The sequence below is a fragment of the Mus musculus genome, chromosome 2, assembly GCF_000001635.26.
Source record: "Mus musculus strain C57BL/6J chromosome 2, GRCm38.p6 C57BL/6J".
NCBI classification, from domain to species: domain Eukaryota; kingdom Metazoa; phylum Chordata; class Mammalia; order Rodentia; family Muridae; genus Mus; species Mus musculus.
This window is the reverse complement of record NC_000068.7, coordinates 117148958-117176547: the sequence shown is the minus strand read 5'-3', so window position 1 is coordinate 117176547 and position 27590 is coordinate 117148958. Positions and strand designations below refer to the sequence as shown.

The 27590-nt window shown below is 37.5% G+C and overlaps 1 protein-coding gene across 2 annotated transcripts in view; it reads right to left on the bottom strand.

Annotated features, from left to right (window-relative positions):
- The window catches only part of Spred1 (sprouty protein with EVH-1 domain 1, related sequence), a 61209-nt gene that overhangs the window by 5732 nt on the left and 27887 nt on the right, over positions 1-27590 (bottom strand). Inside the window, exons 2-6 of one of the 2 annotated variants that reach the window (NM_033524.3) lie at positions 23382-23556; positions 12882-13050; positions 11553-11602; positions 4462-4620; positions 1103-1204 (exon numbers count right to left, since the gene is read on the bottom strand). In NM_033524.3, the coding sequence (NP_277059.1) occupies positions 1103-1204; positions 4462-4620; positions 11553-11602; positions 12882-13050; positions 23382-23556 (655 nt within the window). Of the gene's footprint in view, positions 1-1102; positions 1205-3693; positions 4621-11552; positions 11603-12881; positions 13051-23381; positions 23557-27590 lie in introns of those variants that run through there. The other variant, NM_001277256.1, reaches the window with a different exon arrangement.

The following is a 27590-nucleotide window of genomic DNA, read 5'->3' as shown; positions in this document are numbered from 1 at the left end:
AAAGAAAATGGAAGTGGCAAAATCAATCATGTTTGGTACACTTGGAAGATAAAACTTGGGTGGAAAGATATTCAGAAATGCTGTGCAGTTTTCTTCATGTTGCTTATAATATCCTGTGTGTGAGTGTGTGTGTGTGTGTGTGTGTGTGTGTGTCTTGCGCACACACGCAAGGACAAACTGAAGGACTTGCTAAGCAATTGGATAATCTCCAGTGAAACTTTATTAAAAACACTGGGGAACTGGAGAGGATACCAGGCAGAGCTGGATAAAGCAAAATGCTGCCAACATGGACGAAAGCAGCCAGGACAGGGTGAAGACAGGAAGGTTCAATCTCTGGATCCCTTCACAACATGCCAAGAGCACTGTGTGGCTCCAGGCATGCCCGAGCTCTCAGGTAAAGAAGCCTGAATTTGAAGGCTGAGATATCTTCTGCAGTTTAAGAGGGCAGGCTAGTCTCCTACTTCAGTAGACCATGCATGCTTTGGTATTCTAAGACCCTGATGGCAGCGATGAGACATGGGGTGAGGCAGAAGTGTGGAGGACTACCAAATCAAGAGCAAAATAGGACAAACCCAAACCCAAAGATGATTAATTCCAAGTGCTAAAATGGAGTGAAATGCTTATTATGGTTTTGCCTTCCTGAGGGTGAGCTGTGGCACCTTCATTTCAGCCTCTCACTTTTGTGATGGGACTATTTCTACCCTATGCTTTTCTAACATTGTACTCTAGAAGCTATCTTCTATCTGGTTCCACAGGTTCACAGCTGGAGAGAAATTTTGTCTCAAGATCAATCATTTCCCAAGGGTCACCCACACTTTGGTGGGATGACAGCTTAAGACTTAGCTAGGACTTAAAGGAGAAGAGTAGCCGCTGGAGCAGTATAAACCTTTGGGACTCTTGGATGCAGGTGCATGCTACTGTATGGAGGGGAAGGGATGCATACGCTAAATTAACAATATTCCAGTTCCTGTTTGTCCTATCTGATGATGCAATTCAAAAGCCACTCAGGTTGAATGGAGTGTAGACATACAGATGCGGCAGATACACTCTTGGATGCTAAACTGCGGCATTTCAGACCAGGAGATAAATGAACATTACTTACCCTAGTTTGGGACTTTAGGCTCCCACATTCCTTAGATATTTGCCGCTGTACATATTCCATACTTCGGCTCTGAATGTCTAGGCCTTGCTGACTGAATGGTATCTAAAATTCCAATAATTTCTAAATTAAGTGACAGCAGTATAAATTTCCTACTTTCAACAAAACCAAGTCCAATATACATTTCAAAACTATAAAGTCATGTCTAACAAGCCCCCAGGCCCAACACGCCCCGCCCCCCAGCCCTCTTTTAATAAACAGCAGAACAGGTAAGGGGCTGGAGGGATAGCGCCACAGTTAAGAGCACCTGGATTTGGTTCCCAGCACTCACATGGTGGCTCACAGCCATCTGTCACTGAGTTCTAGGGATCCAAGCTCTTTTCTGACCTCCACAGGCACCAAACCTGTGTGATGTACAACATACATGTACGCAAAATATTCATACACACAAAATAAAGAAGTCTTAAAAAAAGAAAAGCAGAACCATTTCCCCCATTTTACTTTTGAACAGAATTGTTGTAAAAAAAAATGCATTTAAAAATTCAATTTAGCAAGTAACATCCTGCAACAAACAAGGCAGAAAGTAGGTATGGCAGCCATGCCTGTAACCCCAGCGCTTTGGAGGCTTCTGAGGGAGGATCACGAAGGACAACCTGGCCTACAGAATGGGAGTACTAGTCTAGTCTGGACTACAAAGTAAAACCTGTCAGAGTGACAATTATCTGCCAACTGCTGACTGAACATAAGTAACACACCATGCCAGGGGAAGACCTCTGTGTGGGGAGTATTCTTCAGCATCAGCATGTGTCACAACAGTGCAGCTAGGGGCGAAGAAGTGGGGGACGAGACAACATCCCTGATGGGTTATCCCGAGTGACAGGAATGCTCTGGAATTGAGTAGTGGCCGTTGCACAATCTTGTAAATATATCAAAACATCGAATGTTAACTACCATAAAAAGAATAATTTTCTGGTGTATGAATTATGTTTTGTAAAAAAAATATCAGAAGGGCAGTCAATGTCCTGATAGATTGCTTAGCTTGAGTTGTAAAGAACATTTAAGAATAGAAACAGATTATGGTTAAAATTTTATTAGAATTTTATCAGAATTACTTTTAGAATTCCCATATCAATCATCATTATCATCAGTGTTTCAGTCATTGTTTTCTTTTTATTTTTTGCACTGAAATATTCTGACTCCAAACCTTGCCACATTTAATAAAAGTATAATTTGAAAATGAAAATGAAACTAAAACTAAAACAACAGTAAATAGAAGAGCCTTACAGAAAAGGAATTAAGAGAAAAACTTTTTTGGCCTGAGTATAGTGACCTCAAGTTAAATACTAAGCACACATCCTTACTGGCTGGGGATACAGCTCTGGGCGAAGCATGTGCACAGCCCTGGTTTCAATCCACAGTGCTACAAGAAAACAAAATCCCAAAGTTTCCTGTACATTTTTTTTTGTAGGAATATTCTTTTAAAAGTAAAAATGTCCATTTTCACTTACTACCCCTATTTTTACTATCTCAAAAATCTCTCTCTCTCTCTCTCTCTCTCTGTCTCTCTCTCTCTCTCTCTCTCTCTCTCTCTCACACACACACACACACACACACACACACACACACACACACACCCATATAAACACATTCACACTCTGCAACTATCCAGACTGATGGATACTGTTCTCTCATGCAATGTTTAAGTGAAAAGACAAATGGACAATGTTGCTTTTATACTCTTTTAACAATGATGTTAAAAGATACACCTCAATTAAGTGGTACTTTTTTTGAAAACACTGGAAATTACATACTATTTCTATAATCTTTAGGATAATTTATCAGTTGAAAAACCAGAGAAAGCGCTTTTTCAAAGTTAGTGATAAGAGAGCTTTTAAAAGGATTCCACTCATAATGGCAAATAAATATAAAGGAGTAAATCTGACATACAGACTCTTTTCTTGAAGAAAATGTTATAAGAAACAGAGGAAGAACTAAGTAGAAGGATATATTACTTTCATGAGTGACACCAAAGTCTCCCTAAGCTAATGCACAGATTCAAAACAACTCAAATATAAAACACACAAAAAACTTAAACTTAAAGTCATCAAGCTGCTAAGTTACGACACTTGCTGCATATCCCCATTTCTTACAGAGCTGGGATTCTAAAGTAAAGATGAGAATGGTCCAGGCGCAGAGACAAGAGGGCAACACATCACATCAGAAACACTAGAAGCAGATCCAGGCAAACAGGGAAACTTGGTATGTGACACAGGGCACTCTGCACCAGTAGGGGAGGCTCTAACAAATCAGTTCTATGTAGGGAATAAAGACAATGACGCTCCACTACAGAAGTGTGGATGTTGTTTCACTCTCGGCAAATATAAAAACATCATTATCAAACCCATAGTTTTGTACATTAACCTTTGACAAATATATAGTGTTAAGGGAAACTAACCCATCAAATTTAACTCCTATTAATTGAGACCATTACCTGTCTTATTCTGTCTACAATCTTGGAGATCAGGACACATTTCAATTATAAGACTAGGAATAATACTGTTTTCTTTATTTAATAAAATACTTTTCCAAAGTGCTTTACATACCATATTTTATTACCATTATTTCATAACTTTTGGAGGTAAATTCTGGTATTACATAACTTACAGACCAGAACATTAAACAATGAAGAGGTTGTAAGGCATTTACCTAACAAAGGATTTAGTTCCAAAATGCAAGAATATCCTTGCAAATCAGTAAGAGAAGACCAGACAACTCAGTATTGGTTTGCTAACACACTAGTCATCAGAAAAGTGAAACTTAAAGTCAGAACAAAATACTATTTATTTCCACTACTGATTACTTCAGGGTAAAAGAAAAGAGGAAGGATAATATAAGTGTTCTAGGAAATGTCAACTGCCTGTGGGAATGCAGATGGCAAGGTTATTTCAAATTGTTTCTGACTACAACTAACAATGTATAAAATGTTCAGTGTTGTCTTTGGTTTCTTGTACAACGCCGTAGAAAACTATGTACTCAATTTTATGAAAAACACACTAGATAAAATTCCAAGGTGTTTTCCACACTATGAACATTCAATGACCTAGTGCCGGTTCTCAGCATCTTTTCCTTTGTTTTTAATCTGTGTGATTTTTTTACCAAATCACAGACACCTTTGCTCATGGTGCTCTCTGTAATAAACACTGCATGTATCTTCCTGAAATCAACTGTGGAAGTTCTAGGCTCCCTCCATGTAACCATTATATCGTTTCGTAACATGGAAAAGAGCGGAGGGCCTTGGTGTTCTGTAGCACACCCAGCTTTTCTATATAAGCTATGCATGGAAACAGTATTCGTCTTCTCACCTGGCTGACTTGGCTTTGCAAGTAGACTCTTCTGGCATTCAGATCTTCAAAGGGTAACGGTCTTATGTCTGAGCTTCTGTAAGGTTCACTGGTAACAACTGTCTCTTGCTGGAAAAAGTGATCTTTCACTAGGGAACGGGAAGTGTCTTCTTCAGTCGTCTGATGGGAACAACATCAACAAAGAAAGATACTTCAGCACAATTAGTAAGTCTAAGCCATTGCCATCACTATGAAAGGCAATTCCCTGAACTCAAGGTACATGATGAGAAGAAATTTAGAACACAAACTTTGTGAACAAAATAGACTTTATTAGTAACAACTTTAAAGAAATGAAGACTTCTGTTCTATAGAAATCTAATGATAACTTATCTAATTATACTGAGAGTAATACAAAGACATGGAAGATGAAGACATTAGGAGGGAAATACAAATACACACACACACACATATATAAACAATTTACAAATTAAAAACAGAAAATACACAAACTATACTGATACACAAACAACAGTGGTCCATGATTATGTTAAGTTAAATGTGAGCCTGAATTTGCTGATGGCGTATAGACACTTATACCATCACACTTAGGAGAATATACTCAATTAATTAACATCAGTCATTGGAGACACAATTCCAAAATGTCACAAACAAAAATGACTATAAAATGTTACATAAGTGTAATGTAGCACACTTTAAAACAAATCCTAGGTTTTCCCATTTCTTTTCAGTGTAGATTATACTGTTTGCCATTATCTCCATTAATGTGCAATCACTTGAGAAGAAAATTTGACAGTCAAGTAGAAATGGATGAGTACTTTCACTGGCTTAAATTATTACCCAAACTATTCTAAAATAGAATAACCTTTATAGTGCTAGTAAAGGTTCAAAATGTATATTTCATTTCTTTTTTTTCATTTATTTTTTATTAGATATTTTCTTTATATACATTTCAAATGCTATCCCGAAAGTTCCCTATACCCTCCCTCTGCCCTGCTCCCTACCCACCCACTCCCACTTCTTGGTCCTGGCATTCCCCTGTACTGGGGCATATAAAGTCTGCAATACCAAGGGGCCTCTCTTCCCAATGATGGCCTACTAGGCCACCTTCTGCTACATATGCAGCTAGAGACACAAGCTCTGGGGGTACTGATTAGTTCATATTGTTGTTCTACCTATAGGGTTGCAGACCCCTTCAGCTCCTTGAGTACTTTCTCTAGCTCCTCCACTGGGGGCCCTGTGTTTCATCTTATAGATGACTGTGAGCATCCACTTCTGTATTTGCCAGGCACTGGCATAGCCTCATACGAGACAGCTATAACAGGGTCCCTTCAGCAAAATCTTTCTGGCATTGTGCAATAGTGTATGAGTTCGGTGGCTGATATATTTAATTTCTTAAATAAGTTTTAAAGAGTTTGTTAATGCTACTTCTAAAGTAAACAAGTGAATTACATAAACTAACTAGGATCTTTTAAATTTACTTTTTGCTCTGTAACAATTGTCTCCAGCCATTAATTTCTCCAGAACTCACTTTTTAAAGTTAGAAAATAACTGTAACATTTAAGTGAAAAGTAGTCATCACACCAGGAATCAAGCAATTAAAGTTTAAAATATATAGGATCTACTGCCAAGTAAAGCCAATTATGTCAAAACCAGCTATCTTATATTGTGACCTCTTTCCTAACAGTTGCCCCAGAATGACAACTAATGTTAAATCATTGAAAGGAAGTTGGCTAAATACTGTTACTCAGTACACATTTTAAAAACTGGAAAGAGAAAAAGGAGAGGAGAGGAGAGGAGGGGAGGGGAGGGGAGGGGAGGAGAAACAGAAACTTGCTTATTTGTTTAAGAATTTTTAAAACTACCTACCCCATACAAACGAAATATAAGACAATGTAAAAACCAAACGGTTAAGAGAAAGGACCTTGGAGGTTTTGATTCACTTTTTAAAAATAGGATATAAAATTAATATGACCAACTTTTTACTATAAACTGGTTATAATATCAGCCTTAGAGCTAGATGGGATACTTATAAATTCTTAACCATGAGTTGGAGCAGCAATAGTAATTATATGATAACTTTATCTTTAGTGATATCAAGTTTTTTGATTAGGTTGTCTTTTACTGAAGTACAGCCTAATTGAGAAGTCAATTAAGAATTCTAAATTAATGTTGGGTACTAGCCCTTGTATAGCCAGGCAATGTCCTGGGTTCTATCCCCAGCACCGTAAGGAAGCAACAAAATGTTTCTTCCAAAACAGTTAAGTCTTATGTAAATTTTATATGCAAACAAACACAGATCAGTTATATTGTCTAAGCTTGCTATGATGACCTGGGTAGAATTCTGTATTTCTGTTCTGTGAAGTTGAGCAATAATTTGTAAGTATATACCTAAATGGGTCTCAGACATTAAAAACCCAAAGTCTCATTTGGATATGAGAAATGACCCAACAAGTGTTTGAAAGTGCTATGCATACAATGTATAACAAAGTATGTATTACTTATATATTATAAAAAGTCAAACTAACATTTTATACAATGTTGAACCAGATGAGCCAGTTTGATAATTTTTGTTAATTTCTTTCATAAATTATTAAGATTATGCTTTTCCCCCTTAGTTCTGGCATATAATCATAATGTTAAATATACTCTACCAGTGAACTAGTCACTGTTATTTTAAATAATATATCTTTTTTTATACACCCTGGTCTGATGTTCCCAATTGAGTAAGATTAAGTCTTTATGTACATAAAATGACTTTCTAAACAGTGAGCCTTTCCAGCCACTACTTTCCAGTCTACTTCCTCTTCTCATTACTCACCGTGTGACTGAAAGCACCCCCCACACCCCTCCCCATCTCCTGTATCCTTCCTGCCTATTAGACTTTAATGTGGATTCAAGCTGATCTTCTTTCAGACTTTGTCCATCATTTCTCATAAAGACTGGGTTTTATCTCAATGCTCTACGTAAAGTCCCAAGTGCCAAGGCTGTAAGAGACTGGCACACACTAAGTGGGGAGGGTAAGAATCAGAACCCCAGACGCTTTGCTAAGGTTAAGTAACTGCGGGCTCCTAGGGACGCACTGGGAAAGAAACAACTGTTCACAACGTTCAACTTTATCTTAAAAGCACTGCTCAAGAATTTCATCCTTGAAGTTATCACAAATCAATTTTTTAAATACGTGGCTAGATGATATCCAATAAGGCAAAACTTTAATTATAAGTATACATAAATATATATAAACTATAGTAGTCAAAAACTGTATAAAGTACAAAAAAAATTCCTAATTTTTTCAACTTAACGTAATCACACACATTCCCATGTTCCTAGTGCCCATTCAGTTTAGATATGGCCACAATCAACTCCTACTCTGTTTAACAGATCTCCTCAGGTGCTTTTTATGATTAGAAATAAAGTAGATTCCGCACGTGCACTCCAGGGTCTAACTAAATATGTAGCCCTGGTATTCTGGAACTCACCATGTCATCTAGGCTGTCATGGAGATCTGTCAGTATGTAGGCCTGAGATTAAGAGTATGTGCTGCCATGTTTCCCTCAAGAATTTTATCTAGAAACACCACTAGCATAGATTATTCTACTTAAGCAACCTTAATATAGCAATTATGATGAAACAGTAAGGAGGGAAAATAAAATGTCAAGACATAATATCTGTTGAAAAATAACACTACAGAAAAGTCAGTCCATGTCCTGGCTTACATTAACAAAATATTCCAATGTAAAGTTAATTTGGCATAAAGGTACTTTTAAGTTTGCAGAGATTGTTTACTGTTCCTAGATCTATTTTTTAGATAATAAGCAATAGTTATATAGTTCTTGCTATCTACATAAATCTTCATATAACCCTTTTTGACAACCCTATTTATTTCTAAGATTCTAGCCCAAGATTACACTTTACTTTAACTTGAATAAAGGGCTGGAGAGATAGCCCAGTGGTTAAAAGCACTGGTACTCTTTCAGAGGACCTGGGTTCAATTCCTGGCACCTCCATGGCAGCTCACCATTGTAACTCCAGTTCTAGTTGATCTGACACCCTCACAGACATACATGCAAGCAAAACACCAATATACTTAGAATAAAAAGAAATAAACCTTAAGAAAAACTTTGAATAAAAGTGTATGTGACGTATGGATAATAAAGTGCAACCTAACAAGCTTTGGAAACTTTTAAAGCTATGTGATGGTCTAAGAGATGATGGCTGTGTGTAATACATGCACTTTCCACGGACTAAAGGCCAGCCAGGCAGGTGTTCAACTCTGAAACAGAACTGTACTAAACACCTTTCTAAATCGGCACACCAACAATTCATGTCCCACAGTGTGAAGATTATTTTAATCAATTAATATAAATGAGAGACTTTTTAGTCATTTAGTCAGTTATGGCATCTAATTAAAAAAAAAAATAAGATTAAAGCTGATTGCTTCTCAATAGTTAAACAAACTAAGCCTTTTAACTTCTGACAGCTGGGTCTTCTTTCTGCCCAGAAGCACAGCACCTAAGATCTGTTCTTTGTGCAATCTCAATCCTGTTACAAGGTACATTTTGTGTTTATCGCAATTAAGGTTGTCTTAATTAAAACTGCCAATATTCTGTCTTATCTGGATGGAAAAGTATTACAAATGACATTGAAACAAACACAAACCAGAATTAAGAAACAAAAGCAAACAAAACTTTAATTGTTTTACCAGAAAAGTCTAAGAAAACAAGAACATGACAGCTGGTTTTTGTTTTTTGTTTAAGTCCTAACTTTAAATTTAGCATCTTTCTTTAAAATGTTTTTAAGTAACAACTATGCTTATAATCAGGACTGTAGTTGACACTAGGAGTAAAATACAAACAAGATAGGACTTTAAACCCAAACCATGGACCAGTTCTGAGATCATTCAAAGGTAACTGAAAAAGAAAGTTCTTCGCAGCGCTTCCTGGCAACTACAAGACAGTAAACTGTTCAGAACAGAAAGATGTTGTGCCAAACAACCCTGTATCTAATAATTATGACAGATTTTAATATCTGTTGAAGAAGTTAATGAATACTCAAAATGGAGATTTCTACTTTGACATTTAATCCTTTCAAAATATTCATTTAAATTTGATAATCTTTACTCAAAATATTCATTTAAATTTGAATCTTCTACTAAGCTGAAAAACTGCGTAACAGGTTATGTTATACTTTTAAACTATATTCTATATCCTAATTGTTTTTACAAATGATGGTCAGAAAACAACTTGTAGTAAATTAAGTAACCATGGGCCAATGAGATGACTCGGTGGATAAAAGAACTTGCCACCAACCCTGATGACAAACATTCAACCCCTAGAACCCACACGGTGGAAGAACTGACTTCTACATGTGTACTGGGTGCACAATCCCTATTACACACATGCACCTCTCCCCCACTCATTCATTCTCTGAAACTCTGGCATACCACTAGATAAACTGTACAGTGTTACAGTGAATTTAAGAATTCTCTTTTGCAGTTTCAATCCTGGACATGGACTCTTAAAATAGTGCTATCTTGGGGCTGAAAAGATAGCCCACTGTCTGCCATGCTCCAGAGATCCTGGTGTGAGGGTATCTATTCCAAGCACCTACATGGAGGCTCATGACTGTCTGTGACTTCAGTTCCAAGGGCAGATTCTCTCTTCTGTCCTCCTCAGGCACTATATGTATATGGTGCAGACACATGCAGGCAAACACTCACACACATAAAATATAAGTAAGGCCTCCCTTTCTACTCATTTTAAGGAAGGTTTGACTTCACTATATAAGATGTCTCCCAAAACAAAACAAAACAAACAAACAAACAAAAAAACAGCTTAAAAGAGCTTCCATGTCATAAATTAAGTCAGAAATTTGGGGACAACATAGATGTACAAAAGTAAAGATGTACAAACTTAAAAATACCATTAAGCCAAATCAACTTCCCATTGAAATGTTCTTCTGTTGTATAAGCCACGGTTGTGGACATTTTGATATGGAGATATGGCTGCCATCTTCCTGACTATATGCTACTAACAATTTGCAATTCCTTTTTCTATAAACTTTCTTAAGTGGAAAGTAGTGAACAGGTGTGTATTGTTAATTTTGTTGGCTTGCCAAATCATATATGGTATGTAGTTGTTTGGCTAAACACTAATCTAAACTTTGCCACACATTATGCTTTGGACATGACTACATGTAATCAATATACAGTATGTGTCTTTTTTTTTTTAAAGATTTTTTATTTATTATATGTAAGTACACTGTAACTGTCTTCAGACACACCAGAAGAGGGTGTCAGATCTCATTATGGGTGGTTGTGAGCCACCATGTGGTTGCTGGAATTTGAACTCAAGACCTTTGGAAGAGCAGTCAGTGCTCTTACCCACTGAGCCATCTCGCCAGCCCTACAGTATGTGTCTTAGTCAGGGTTTCTATTCCTGCACAAACATCATGACCAAGAAGCAAGTTGGGGAGGAAAGGGTTTATTCAGCTTACACTTCCATACTGCTGTTCATCACCAAGGAAGTCAGGACTGGAACTCAAGCAGGTCAGGAAGCAGGAGCTGATGCAGAGGCCATGGAGGGATGTTCCTTACTGGCTTGTTTCCCCTGGCTTGCTCAGCCTGCTCTCTTATAGAACCAAGACTACCAGCCCAGGGATGGTCCCACCCACAAGGGGCCTTTCCCCCTTGATCACTAATTAAGAAAATGCCTTACAGCTGGATCTCATGGAGGCATTTCCTCAACTGAAGCTCCTTTCTCAGTGAAAACTCCAGTTTGTGTCAAGTTGACACAAAACCAACCAGTTCAGTACGTAAGGAGACTTCCCTCAACACAGATGATGTCCCGAGGGGTCTGGAAATTCAGCTCAGTCATGCAGCATGGGTTCGTCTAGCTTCCAGAATGTCAACCTGCCTACTTTAAGGATTTCATACTTGCAACCTGTAAAACTCCTTACAAAACAAACTTTTCTGTGACATGGTTCCGTTTACCTGGAAGACCAAGGTAAATACAGGTTCTTTGAAATTTACTTATGAATTCTAATGATTTCCTACAGAAAATGTTTTAAAATTCCTTTCAAGCCAAACCACTTACTTGTAAATCATCATCTCCTCCTTCAGCCTCAGTTTTTGACGCTGGGCACCCTAAGAAAAGAGGCCAAAGTTAATTAAGCATAGCATTTATATATATGACTGACTGACTGACTTCTGTATTGCCTGGCAACATTCAAATAGCAGATTCTTGTATTTCCTCCTCTGTTAGAATAAAAAGTGACTGTCTCCATCAGCTCTTGGCAAGTTTCCACTTACTTTCTTTCACGGCTAAGCTTCTAGCTGTGTTATATTTCTCTGGTTGTTTAGTGATGTCAAAATGTGACTAATTCAATTTTTTCTAAATTGTCTGACCCAGGAAACATATGTGTTCAGAATCAGAATTTCAGCTGCTCAAGTTAAAAAATGAAGTCAGTCTTAATTTACTATGGGCAGTCAAGGCCCAGCTGACTGACGCGGTGCATGCACATGTCTGTATAAGCTTGTATGGTGTTAAAGAGTGCCATTAGTTATAACAAGTGAATGCAAAATGATGTATGGTAGCAGAATATTCTGCATTTATGCTCTAAGCATGGCTATCATGAAGCAGGCATGAGATAAGGAATGAGACCTTTGTAAAAAGTAGTCTAGTTTATTTTGGGGGATAAAAAACTAAGTGACAGAAATTTAGTAAATCTGTTGAAAGAGAACACTGTTGATAAAGACATTGCAATACTATCTTGGTTAGGTGTATGTGCAATTCCTCCTTAAACAGAAAACTGGCTCAGCACTGTGTACCCAGCTTACTCCATCTTAGAAAAAGAAGTGTTCTCTTACAAGGGCATAAATATGGGCTTGAAAGTCAACCCAAATTTGAAATGTATCACTTTCATTTTAACAGCTATGAATAATAATTTTCTCTTTAAAATATTTGTTTTATAAAACTTACCTAAAAATATAATCAACTGAGAGCTTTAAAAAATATGCCAAAACTAACCAGCTTCACACAGTATCAAAACACACTTAGCATTAAGTATTTCCATGCTCATATCTAGTTTCCTCATAAGTAGTTTATATTTCTTCAAATTTTCAGAAAACAGCACCTTGTACTCCCCTACTCTCTGTCTCCTTGCTTTTTTAAAATACAGGCTTACTAAATAACCCAAACCAAGAAGATCTCACATTCTCAATTCCCCTGCCTCAGTCCCTAAGCACTGTGCTAACAGGCATGTTTGACCACTGAGTCGTACCACAAACTGACTGTTATTCTTGGAACATTTTTTTTTCTATTATTAAACACCTTTTAAAGGACAGCAACTACTTTAGGTCAAAGTTCAAAAAAAGAATATCTACTACTTATAAATAATATTCAGATAAGAATAATGAAACCTACCTAGAGATATATCCTCTATAGCTCTTCGAATGCCTCGATCAAAAGCCCTGGCATCAGCAGGACTCTGAAAGGTAAGGCCAAACTTCTTGTCATCGATCTTCCAGTGGTGAAATGTGGGAGTGACCTTATTATAGATGAGGTCTTTCTTAAGCATACATTCCAAAACCACCTGCAAAATCAGGTGCCAAGGTTAATGAACATACAAAATGTATCTAATGTAGCTCTTAGTAAACACTGAGGACTATAAATAAAAGGAACCATTTTAAATAAACTGAGGCCTTGATTATAATCTTCACCAAGTCAACTTGATAAAGAAATTAAGATGGGATCAAAAAGACCATACAGGTTGTAAACAGAATGTATATTTATACCGTAATTTAAAAGAAAAAACCCAGTGCTGCATACAAAACTCTTAGAAGAATAGACTTAGAAATATTTTGAGAGAATCTGGGGAACAGACAGGAGAAAATTTCAAAGATCACCCTACCTTTCTTCCCGTGGTTCTGGTGATCTAACCAACGGGCCTTGTGCATGCTAGACAAGTGTTTCCCATTAATTATATCTTCCAGCCATTCCTTCTCTAAATTTCTTAAGAGATCCACTACAGAAGCAGATCACTTATTTGTCATTATAATAGCTGGGTTATAAACTTTTTTTTCTCCTTTGAGACAAGGTTTCCCTGAGAAGGTTCTGACTGGTCTGAAACTTCTTAGGTAGACCAGGATGGCCTCAAGCTCTCAGACTTTGCCTCCTAAGTGCTGGGATTAAAGTTATGAGCCACCATGCCTGGCTCTGGCTATATAACTTTTCAAAGCTCTGGTTCCTCGTTTTGAAAATACTCATTTTAAAAATACAATAGTATTGAATAGATCCTATAATGAGTGAGTAATAGTTTCATGTCATTTGCAGGACAACACAGCTTTGTATCTTTGGTTTTTGGGGGGTTTTTGTTTTGTTTTGTTTTTCTGAAATGGTTTCAAGTAAGTAACAACAGGTAAATTCCTTTCTTCCTTTTACTTTTTATCTTTAACATTCTCTCTATACATTCACTTCATCTGTTTGTCTACTTTTGCAGTGCCGGAACTGCATTTATGGCCTCACAGGCTATGTGAGTAGTCTGCCACAGATGTACACACCTCACCAAACACTTCTGTTTATGTTATCTGAACTGTAGTATGGAGGCTATAATTTGATGTCCCATTGCTCTTCAATACGTGGAAGTGTTTCTTAAGACAATGCTGTTTGTTATATGCAACACAGCAATTAAATTTAACATGGAAACATTTTATCTGTTTTAATTCTAATTATGTCATTTACCTCAGTCTATATTCTAATCATGTCTGATAACATTTTTAAAATTTCTAATATAAGGTTCTAGAATCACATATTATATGAAGTCTTTAATATGGGAGATACTCTCAGCCTTTGTCAAGAATAACCCCTAAATGATGTGTGACTGATCCATTTAGAATGTGGCTGGTTAGCAAAGAACAAATTAAAAAGTAATTAGTATCTTTTTGAAATCTTGATTATTAATAAGTATACATATGTTGGAAAGTAAAAATGTATTATCCCTATTCTTCTGTTAAGAGTAAATAGATAAAAAAAAAGAGTAAATAGATGTTAATTATAAAAACTATACTAAACTCTAGAATGAAAAATATCCTACTACTACCATTAATTTGTTAAAATTCAGTATTAAAGAAAAAGAGAAAAAACCAGGCCTCTGTGCTGTTATGCAGTTACAAATGAAAAGAAAGTGGGGAGGTGGTATGTTAGCTTCTTCTCACAACGCCTGAGAAAGATAACTGAGAAAGAACGGGTTGTTCTGACTCAGTCTGAGGAGTAAGGCCCATTCCAGCAGGAAAAGTAGCAGTGGCATGAGGCAGCTGGTCACACAGAGTCCACAGTCAGGAAGGACATGAAGATGGAGACTGGAGCTACTTGGTCCTTTTGTCTTCAGCCGAGGTCCCTAGCCCACAGGATAGTGTAGCCCACATTCTGGGTTTATTTTTCCTCCTTCTTAATTAAACTTCTGTGGAAACACTCTCAGAGACCCGGAAGGGTTTCCTCGGTGACTCCAAATCCACTCAGGTATATTCATCACATAAAGTTAATGAGCATTAATACTTTTTAGTGAAGTGTCCAAAATAACAATATTGAGTTATGAAAAACATAATACACAGAAATATAATATAATATCCACACTTCCAAAGCAAGAAGAAAGATGATGAAAAAGAAATTTGATACAATAACTTGTTAAGTCTGTGGGCCTTGCACCCAAGACCAGTTGGATACGATTCTATCTCTACTTACTGTCCAGCTTACTTTGAATAACTGAGGTAACACACAAAGTATTCAGTGTTACTGAATTAGTTAGTCTTAATTCTCAACTTTATAGAATCTAAAATTCACATGGAGACAGGCCCCAAGCACACTTGTGGGGAACTATCTTGATTACATTAATTGAGTGAAGATCTGTCCCAACTGTGGACAGGGCCATGCCCTGAGCAAGATCTTGGATCATATAAAATGGAGAAAGTAAGTGGAGACCTAGAAAATAGATTCCAAGTAGGAAAGGTAAAGTCGATTTGAACAAGATTAAAGTTTCATCTGCCACACACATGCAAACAAATGCATGTAAGATGGTCTTTAAGATGTATAACATTTAAATGAATTTACTGACAACATAAAATATATCTTGGCAAAGAATCACACAGGGCTGGATAGATAGCTCAGTGTTAAGAGTACTACGGACTGTCCTTCCAGAGGTCCTGAGTTCAATTCCCATGAACTACATGTGCAATTGGATCCTATGCCCTCTTCTGGTGAGTCTGAAGACAACTACAGTGTACTCAGATACATAAAATAAGTAAGTAATTTTTAAAAAGGAATCACACAGACTGTACTCTCTAGAAAATAACCTCCTTAGTGAAATATACAACTACTTCTAAGTGCCTATTGAATGAGCATGAAAATCAGACAACTCTAAGAATGATAAGGGACATAAGGGTGGAGGAGGGATGTGGAGCCTATCTGGGGCAACCATGGCTGAATTTTTAAAATGAGTTTGGAGCATAAAAATTTTAGCAGATAAGAAAACCAAAAACCTGGGTGAGGGTATAGGGAACTTTTGGGATAGTATTTGAAATGTAAATAAAGAAAATATCTAATAAAAAAAAAACTGAAAAAAAAAAGAAAACCAAAAACCAAAAGAACTTAATATCTAATGTACAAAATAAATATGCCTTTCTTTAAATTTTAAGAATTTAGAGATCTAAACAGATTTTAGATGCTTCATCATTAAGAATATCTGTGAAGGTCCCAGTAAGGCTTTAGAATTTACACAGAAGGAAAAGGCTGTGACAATCCTGAGAAGAGAAGACAACAGTGAGAGGGCTCCCTCTCCTAGGTCTTTGTGCTGATGCACAGGACAGCAGCATGGGATACAGCATCTGCAGAAAGACTGGATGAGCAGGAGAATGAGAGAGAGGGTGACTCAAGGGGGAAGGACAACCTCTTAAAGACACGCTACAGAGAAAAACAACAACCACAGTCTTAACATCCTGCCCCAAAACAGAGAATCTTGATTTAAGTACCACATTAACTAAAAATTAGTCTAAAATGGACCGTGAGTTTAAATATAAACTACAAAACTATAACCCTCATAGAACAAATTCCGGGATATAGACTCAGAAACCACAGTTAGAGAAGAGTTCATGGATCTGACATCACAACCACAGTCTATTAAAGAAAACAGATCTATTGAACTTTATCAAAATGTAAAGCTCTACAAGTCTGTTAAATTAAAAAAAAAAAAAAAAAGGCTGGGAGAAAGCACGTGCATAGTTACATATTCCCAGGAAGAGCTGGCTAGCATCTAGAACACAGACTGAGCACTGACAGAAAAGAGCAGTCTAGTAAGGAAATGGGTAAAGGTTGTGATATGATCAACTACGACAGAAACACAAATGAACCCTACTATGACTTTTCACTAGATATCCAACTGCCATAATTAACAAGTGAGTCCATGACATGCTGGGAACATTTAGGTACCCAATGAGCAAATTTAATACAGCATGACTACTTTCAAAAAAAATTTGGCAACTTCTTATACCATTAAAAAATGAACATCACATAATCTAGCAAATTAAGTTTTGATCATATATCCTAGAAAAAGTAACATTATGTCCACAAAGACACAGTAAAATGTATACATACAAATGTTCATGGTGGCCTTATCTATGAAATGGTTCAATCTGGAAAGGACCCAGAAATCTCACCTTTATAAGTCAATGACTAAGAAAAACAAACATGAGTAAAACAAAACTATTACAGATTATAAAATATTAAAAAAAAAAAAAAACAAAAAACCCAACTCTTAAAATGAGTTATGCTGAATGAAAAACAGACAATCCTGAAAGAGTGAATACTTACAATTTCACTTTTATAACATTTTGGAAATGACAGAAATCATAGAATCAGAGAACAAAGCAGTGCTTGTCAGGCTAAGAGGGATATGTATATGGCTATAAAATATCAACAGGAAGGAGTCATTGATCTGCTTTGCATCAGCCTATTAATGCTAACATACGTGATTAAACTCTACAGTTCTAAATACATTAATAAATGACTAAGGATAAAACAGAAATGTCTGGGTGATTGTATGAATATTCTAGAATAATATGATAATATAGTCTTAGAAAATGTTATCATCGCTGGGAAAATTGGGAAGAGGATATACAGAAGATTCCTTCACATTATTTTGTAAGGTTAATAACTTATATTTATTTCAGTATAACTGAATATCTATGAGACACATTCTAAATCGAACTTCATTAAAATTAGTTATCAAATTCTGGTGGCAGGTAAGAAATACAAAAGTGTTATGACTACAATAAAGTAACAGTCTCCAGGTAGCAGTCAATATTATATTTCTATGTACACCAGAACAACTATAAATTCACAAAGAAAAAGGGATTTTTAATCATCAGTAGTGCCAAATATTATTCAGAAAGTTCTACTTGGTACCTAAGGGAAAAAGATTGCAAGAAGAACTTTAAGAAGATGGTAATATTTACGGATGTGTAAAAAGGATTGAATAAATACATTTGTATGTCTTAAAGATAAACCATTTACAGTTCTCAAAGAGTGAGGAAAAACATACTTTACAAGAAAGTAACAGGGTGGTGGGGAGAGGGGAACCTGATCTGGTATTGGGTGAGGGAAAAGGACTGAGGAACAATAGCAGAAAGAATGTAAACAGGCAACCTCAGGAAATGGGGAGTTGGGGGGGGGGGACTGCCTAGAATGCATCAGAGACCTGGGAGGTGAGAGACTCCCAGTACTCAAAGGGAGGGACCTTAGATGAAATGCCCAACAGTAGGGAGAGGGAACTTATAGAGCCCACCTCCAGCAGAAGACAGGGCATCAAATGAGGGATGGGGTTGCCACCCCACAGGGATGGAAATGGAGAGGAGGAGCCTGAGGAAAAGAAGGTCCAGCAACAGGCCCAAGGGGATGTCCCAAGGCCTGACACTACTACTGAGGCTATGGAGCACTCACAAAAAGGGATCTATCACTCCGAAAGACCCAACAAGCAGCCTGACAAGAGTCAGATGCAGATGTTTGCACCCAACCAATGGACAGAAGCAGCTGACCCCTGTTGCTGAATTAGGGAAGGCAGAAAGAAGCTGAGAAGGGCGATCATGTAGGAGGTCCAGCAGTCTCAATTAATCTGGATCCCAGAGATCTCTCAAACACTGGACCACCAAACAGGCAGCATACACCAATATGAGGCCCCCAACACACACACAGTAGAGGACTTCCGGGTCTGTGTTCATTCAGAGATGATGCACCTAACCCTCAAGACACTGGAGGCCCCAGGGAGTTTAGAGGTCAGGTGGGATGGGGGGCATCCACATGGAGATGGAGTGGGGAGGAGGTGTGGGATGTGGAACAGTAGGAGGATGGGGGGGACGGTGGGGGGAATGGGATATGGAGTGTAAAAAAAATTAAAAATAAAATTAAATTAAAAAAAAAGAAAGTAATAGACAACGAGGACAACTACTGCCAGCAAGATCTAAATCCTCTATAAACAGTTATAATAACATAGTAAAGTATGTTTGCCTAAAAATCTACCAACCAAGAGTTAAGCAGGAAGCCACTGAAACTGAACTTAGTCCCTGCAAATTCCTCCAATGTGGCTTTCTTTGAAGACAGGGCCTGTGAAAAAGTGGAAAATGTCAAATGAGGCCATACAGACAAAGCCTAAGTTATTATGAAGCAAGTGCCCTTGTAATGAAAGAGATAACAGCACTCTTCTCTCGAGACCAGAGGACTCGGTGAATGCCATCTAGGAGGTGCCCTCGTCAAAAACTAAGCAGGTAACACCATTGCATTGATCTCCGACTCTATGACATCCAGAACTACAAAGACAAACATTTTTGCATCCATCAATAATGTATTATGGCAGACTAAGCAGGAAGCCCAGCACATAGAAAGGCTCTAACCGTAAGTGATTAAATACAGACAGGATTAACATTAATTAACCAGCCAACTAAAAGTGTAGATGGTCAGGTTATTATTTAGCATCTAATAAAAGTAGTGGAGAAAGCTAGTATGTACCGCTAATAATTCCGCCAATAATTTCAGTTGGAGATTAGACTTAATTCAGTAGTTAGGACGGTATAAACATTTAGTAGTCTGGACAGAAGTGTAGGTCAGTGGTACAATTTTTGCCTAATAAATATAAGGTCTTAAATTCAATCCCCAGCACCAAGAAAGTGAAAGAAGAAACAGCCTATAGTTCAAAGGTGAACAGAACAGAACAGAACAGAACAGGACAGGACAGGACAGGAGAACTAGTAGGAAAATACCAGGATTAGGCAACAACGAGAAAGATAACATCAACATAAGTGTAACACACCATATCAGCATAAATCAGTGCAATAGCATTTAAAACACACAACTGAATCTTAAGAAATGGGAGGCATGGGCTCAAAAGAGGTTACAGTAGGAAAGGCGAAGCTGTCTGACAGCTGGCAGGGTAACTGGTAACTCCCAATCCTAACTTTCATGCACCAGGTACCACAGGAGTTCAGAAGACCGCAAACAGTAATGGTAACCAGCAGGGTTTTTCCTCTTCAAGGAATATCAGCTGTGTTAACGAATTAACTGCTGTAACACTACTGCTGAAACAAAGCCACAAAGCTCACTTACACCTATTCAGAAAGATACTAAGAGCATAACTTATTTCTGTATCTGTGGCTAGACTCTGAAATGCACAGGTTAACTGTGGACTGGATGAACACTGCTGGCATTTGTTTCAATTCCAATTATTAACAGCAAAACTGATTTTCTCAAAGTACTCTATCTCACCCAATCCTGTTTTTGGTTTGTGGCAACAGAATGGAGATCTGCTCTCTACCATTACTTGGGAACATGTGAGCATCTATTTACCGTCTCCTTCCTGCCAGATTTTTTGTTAATTAAACTTTTAAAGATTTATGTGCATGTAAACAGGTCTATGTACTTTGTGCATGCCTGATGCACAAGGTCAGAAAAAGGGTACCAAATCATAGGGGGAAACCAGAAACAAACAAACAACAAACTTCTTTCTTCTGGGGCCTTATAAGCATCCTTTAGTCTTGCCCAGTATGTGTCTTAGTCAGCAGTGGCCTTATGTACCTCTTCCTAGTATTTATTTTCTTAAAGGCTACAGTTCATTCAGGAGCCTGAAGAGCAAGAGTTTCACTTCTATCATCCATCTAAGGAACTAAACATTGAAGATGCAGCCCAGAAACAGATACAGGATATTGTCTAGCAAATAAATTAATTACCACATGGAAAACTGTTAAAATATAATGTTTATTTAGTAGGAAAATCTTTAAAAGAAAGCAATTATTAATTTGGAAAGAACTTTAAGAATTTCCATATTTGTAGTCAGAAAACCTTGAAAAAACAATAACTAGACCCCGGGGGGTGGGGGGAGGAAGAACTAGAATAAAACAACTCAACAAAACAAGTCACAGAAAGACACTGCCATCCTTAAATATTATCTCTTGATTTCAATGCTTCTGTCTCCTTTGACTTGAGACTGCATACTTTGCTATTTCCAAGTTATACACTCCTGAGTTATTGCCTATACCTTTGTCCCTAAGCCTCCATAACCAAAAATACTTCATTACAGTGTATCTCTTGAACAAGCACAGCAACCTTCCAACTGGAAGTGAAGTCTCCTTGAGGTCACGTTTGCTCTGCTTATTTCCTTGCAGCCTACGGTTAGGTGAAACCTGGTCAGCACGACTACCAGAAACCCTCTCTCCTTCCCACTAGCATTACGGACGGTCCTGCCCCAGGAGCAGGCACTGTGCTTGCGGATGTGCTTCCCTATCCCCTCACTCTCTCTCTTGTCCCATCATTACAATAAGATCGTTCTTCTGAATCCCAGGTTCACTTTCTGCATTGTATTGTTAAGCTACATACTGAACACTCACTGTCTCCATCAACGAGAGGTACCTCAGAGTAGCCTCACTTCAAATTATACTGTTTGGGTTCCATAATTAACATTAAAATGGTTTTTACTAGAAAACATTTCTCCAATTTTAAATTCCATATTTGACTAGTTTTTAAAAACTATTTTAATCTACAACTTATTTTTTAACAAACCTGGTTATCAAATCAGAGACTACTTACAACATGGTGGCTACTTAGTGTCTCCAAGCTTCAAACAGCATCAAATGTGCAGACACCATTCTGTGTGGGTACAGAATCACCTTTATAAACTTTATAAGTTTATTCTATTATCCTCTGATTTCAACTGGAGTTTTTCACAAAACTGAATATATTCTAGTTAACTGTGGTTCACTGTGCCATGTGTAACATTAGGAAATAATTATAAGCCCACAAAACAATGGAGTATTTCAAGATCACTTAGGATAATTCTAACCATGGGAGAAATTTGGCCAAAATTTAGTTTACCAACTTTCTATGCTATTGAAATGATTCAGTGAAAAACGTTATGAAATCCAAATCCCAGTTGCATTCAAAATGTTCATGCATTAAAAAAAATGATTTAAATCTAAAATATTTCTCATAAAACTAACTCATCTACAAATATATTTAAAGGGTTTCTAGTTACTTTAAAGGAACTTAGGAATTTTCAACACAATTTCTATTTTGCTTCTATGTATATGCTATTTCCTTGATACAGGAATGACATTAATGCTACTCAACTTCGGATACTTAGTAGCTTTGGGCTCTCAGATAAAATGAGAATAAGCCTTCCACACCAATTAAAAATGACAATTAAAATCAAACAGTAAACTGCCATTTAAAATATTTTTATATAAAAAAAACATAAACAAAGGTATAAAATAATTGTGTTAAGAATCAGATTGGCCAGTGAATCTAGTAATCAGACTGGTTATTACCTTATGTGGCTAAAAAGATTTATGGGGAACTAAGAGACCTGAGACCTCCAAAAGTCTAAGGGGCAGGAATAAGCGGTTTCTCCGCAGAGAACCATACACTTAAGGCCTCTGTTGCTACTACTGTCTTGTCTTTATAGCATGAAAACAGTAATAAATATAAATGAATGACTTCAGCTAAACTCAAAAAACAATTGGCATGGGACTGAAGAGATGGCACAACAACATTTAGAAACACAGACTGCTCTTCCAGAGGACCCGGGGTTTCATTCCCAGAATTCAAACAGCCTCTCATAATCATCTGTAACTCTAGTTCCAAGGAATCCAATACCCTCTTCTGGCTTCCTAAGGCACTAGGTATGGGTGGAGTAAACAGACAAATATGTAAGCAAAACATCTATATACATATAAATTGATTTTTTAATTAAAAACTATTTATTTATGGACCCCAAAGTTTGATTTCACCTAATTTTATGAGTCACAAAATTATGGTTCTTTGACTTTACCAGCCCTTGTTTTTTGAGATAGGGTCTCACTGTGTAGGTCAGATCAGGGTAGCCTAGAACTATGCATTCCAGGCTGACCTCAAATCAAAATCCTTCTGCTTTGGATTCCTAACCGTTGAGGTTACAGGCATCAACTCATTGAAAATGTTTAAAATAAATAACCCCCTGCATCCCCCAAAATTCATTAGCTTGTGGTCTGAATAAAAACCAATAAAAAGACCAGGTGGCATGCCTGAATCTGCCCTTCAGACTGGGATTTGCTGACCTTTGGCCTAAGGAACAAGGAGAAAGTGAGGGAGGGTAGAGAGCTCTCTGTGAACATTCCTAGTTAAACTAAACAGTAAAGTGGCAGCCCCTTGCAATATATTGTCATTACTCTCAGACCCAGTTAGAAACAGTCACATCTTTAACATAAATATAAAAGCAATTCCCAAGAAATAGTCACTGAGTCACAGGTAAAATTAATTCTCTCGTAAATAATGTATCAGTGAGAATTTTAAACAGATAATTCATTTTTTCAGAAAGTACCATAAAATTACAGTGACAGCTATATTAAACATTACCATTTTGTCTCTGAGTCTCTCTCCACGGATAAAAAAGTCCGCACAGCCATTCTCTTCCTGATGAGGGACTCTGAAGACAGTGACGCTGCTCAGTCCGCTCCCTCCGAGTGGTAGCCATCCACCACTTGAGTCATCTCTGGTCATCACCACAGCTCGCACTCGTGCATAACTATTACTAAAACAGACACAAAGATGAGACATTAGCTCTTCCATAACAACAAGAAAGTCAATCTGTTGGTCTTGTTTGAAAAGCCAAAGACAGTATTAATTACTATGTAGTAACTGCTGTGTATATTACTTACAGCCATAATAATATATGGGGAAAAACCCTAACTTTAAGGGGAAACTCACACACTACAGATTATTCTTTATTTTGAAGATTCAGCCTACAATAAGACTATAGGACTCCTCTTTCAATTCATTTTGGTAGAGAGAGCATATCTGGTCCACCCTGAACATGTGATCATGGATCCCACAGAAAAATTGTCACCTACCCTATGTGTGTACACATTTGGTTCAACGTTAAGACAAGAACAAATTGTTGCTATATTTATTAATTGCTTCTAAGTTTCCAACTGTTCTGGAATATATTATAAACTTAGAAGCCCACATTTCAAATTTTCTTCTACCAGTGAGAAGCCTATACCATTTTAATAAATAATAGAGGGGTAAATATCTTGCTTATTCATCAATCAAACTTATCTGTGGAAATCTTTCATGTTGTCATAGGAGCATGCCCTCAGAGAACATATAAGGCCCTTGTTCCATTCCCCTTTTTGCTTCCTTTCCCAGTAGGGATTAAGCAGCTGTTTGAGGGTGTGAATTCCCTAGCATACTATTGACCCTACCACAGACCCAAAGTGCCTGAGCCAAGTCATCACCTACTGAGATCTCTGAAACTCTAAGCCAAAATAAGATTACTTCCTTTAAAGCTGTTTTCCTCATGTATTTTTCACAACAATGGGAAGATGACCAGCACAGTTTACTGTTCATGTTAAAGTGCTGTATTTTATCTTGTTATTATCAGCTGATATTTATTCTGTTAACTAAGCGACTGGAAAAAGTAGTAACCAAGCACAGTGGCACAAGACTGACTCACAGAACTGTGACTGGCTGGCATCAGTTTGATTTTTCTTTCTGGAACATTACTGCGGTTTTGCTTCCCTGCAAGTGTAGTAAGATTACGGTTTACTTAAGATGCTAAAGTGGGTGAAGAGATGACCCAATTGTTTAAAAAAATGCACATGGCTCTTACACGTATCAAGTTGGATTCTATTACCTACCACTTCTTGAAGTCAGAGAGCTTTTTCAATGGGTAAAAACGTTTACCATTAAGCTGAACAACCGAGTTCATCCCCAGGACCCATGTGATAGAAGATGAAAACATACTCAAGTTTTCCTATGACCTCCACTCCATGCCATAGCAAAGAACTTCCTCACCAAAAGACATAGACTATTTTAAAAAGAATGCTGTAAGCTTAGTTAAGTAGTGAAGAACTATTATCCTAATGATGGAGCTTGAATATTATCTATTAAGAAATTTGCTCTTTAGACCAAAAAACCTTAATGTCCCATTTGTATAACTTAGAAGGGACTATGAATTCCCAAAATTCTGTTTCTTTGTACTTTTTAAAAATACTATGTATATGTGCACATCAGTGAGGGGGCATATGTGCCCGTGCACACTCGTACACACACACACACACACACACACACACACACACACACACACACACACACACACACACTCAGCACAGCGTCTACAGAGGCCAGAAAAGGGAATCAGATCTCCTGAAGCTGGTCCTTTGAAAGAGTAGAAAGACTGTTAGTCACTGAGTCATCTCTTCAGCTTAACACCTGCCCGCAACACACACTCCTGTACTGCTCTTTAATCAGATATATGTTTCTTTTATAGAGATAGCACATAGTTTTAACCACAAAATTTTCAATTAATGTATTTTCAACCTTAGCTACATAAAACAGAATTTCTTGTTCTGCTATGGCTACTCTCAGGTGTTCCTAAGTATTTGCAATCACCTGTTTGTATTTTATGCTTTGTCTGACTATCCTTAACATTTGTAAAATAAATTATTTTCCTAATTTTGCCTCTCCTCTGCCTCTATCCTCTTCTATAATATACCAACTGACACACATCTCAATGTGAACTTAACTAAATAGTTTATTAAAATTTCTGGCTCCCAAGTTACAATATAATAATTTCTATTGCCTTAAAGATACTGGGGCTGTGGTAATTTGTTCCAGCAGCAACAGGAAATGAATAGAAAAGCATGAGGAAAAGTCTTGATGATATGGAAGTTGTCTATACACAGGAGAGGAAAACTACCATCTTCTAACCATAAAAAATAATTAACTGCTCCTCCTCTCCACAAATTGAAAACTAGAACCCCATAAGGTGTGTTCAGTACACAAATTAACTGTCCATGCCCCCACCTCCTGTATGCTTACAATGACAAAATATTTTTTTGTTGCGGCTAGCCCTAGCCTTGTATTTTGATGCTATTTCTGCTTTCCTGGGAAGGGCTGCAGACAAGGAGTGAATCACATATACAGGTGACTTCTTGTGAACCTTCTCCCCACCTTAACTTGTAAACTAAAGGCTAGAGCTGGTGATTGGGCAGCAGAAGGGAAGGTGGAGCTGAAAAGTTTGGGGGGGAAGGGAGAGACAAGGGAAGAGAGGGCGATGGAAGAGGAGGAAGGAAGGAGGGAGGGAGGGAGGGAGGAAGGGAGGGAGGGAGGGAAGGAAGGACGGACGGACTGACGGACAACGGAGCAGAAGCACATGGTGTGGAGAAACTGCAAGTTATAAGGGGTCTCATAGATGGGGAATCTGGTGCGTAGCTTTTATTCATATCAACTGAGTTGTGATTTCTTTGCCTGGGCTTTTTTAGGTTGGAGGTTTACTGCAACATTTCTTAATTATTATTTTTACAGTATTCATTATGGCCTATTTCAGGAACACCCTTACCATTCAAAGTGTTAAGGTAAACACTGAGAAAACCAGCACATTACAACTCAGTCATCTAGTCAATTAACTGGTGAGCACTATTTTTTTTAAGTCACACACATACACAAAATAGAGAAACTATGTTCCCTTTCCTGTAGAGGCTTTGCACCTCTCAGGTAAAGACATAACAAAGAGATCGCTCAGATCCCCTTCATTTGGAGGATGGCAAGAGACAGGATTTCAGGATGTAGCCCAGGTTTCCCTCAAACTTGAGACCTGCCTCAGATCCTGGGTGCTGGGGTGATAGGCAAGCATCATCACATTTGGCTTACAAGTCAATAATTAAGCCTTGCACACTTTAAGTAAGATTATTACTCATTACTGAGATAAAAGAATGCAAAGTGCAGTAAGCATGGGAGACTGGTCTGTGCTTTTCAGAGATCTTTCTCAGAACTTTGTTGTACTAATCTTGAGGTAGTTATTTTCTCACTTGAATAAGAAAATTAAGGACTGAATACAATTAGGAAGTTTTAAGTCTAATTACTCTTCTACACTAGTAAGTTTAAAGGTAAAAGAAACATTTCCCAGGTAGTAACCATCAATCCAAAGTACCAAATGATGTTTATATGCATGTATCTGTGTACACATCATGTCTGTGTGCTCTAATATGGCTTATGTTGCTATGATAAAACACTGACTGGAAACAACCTGGGGTATGAAAAGGCTTATTTATTGGGCTTATAGGTTATAATCTGTCATCAAGGGAAGGCAAGGTAAAACTCAAGACAGGAACATGGGAGCAGGAATAAAGCAGAGACCATGGAAGGAAGCTGCTTCTTATACAACCCAGGACTATCTGCCCAGGGATGGCACCACCCTCTGTGAGCTTGGCCCTTCAACCTCAATTCTGAGAAAATGCCCCACAGCATGCCCACAGGCCAATTTTATGGGACAATTGAGGTACCCTTTTCCTGGGTAACTATTTCCTATTTTTCTTCTATCAGATTCAGGGTATCTTGGCCTTATCCTGCATTTCAACTTGAGTTTTTTTGCAGGGTAACAAATACAGATCTATTTATATTCTTCACACAGCCATGCAGTTTGACCAGTACCATTTGTTGATGCTTTCTTTTATCCAGTTTATATTTCTGGCTTCTTTGTTGTCCAATGGAATCTAATTTAGTCCCAGACATCTGATTTTTTTATTGTTTCCACATTCTAATTTTTAAAATTGTATTTTGCAA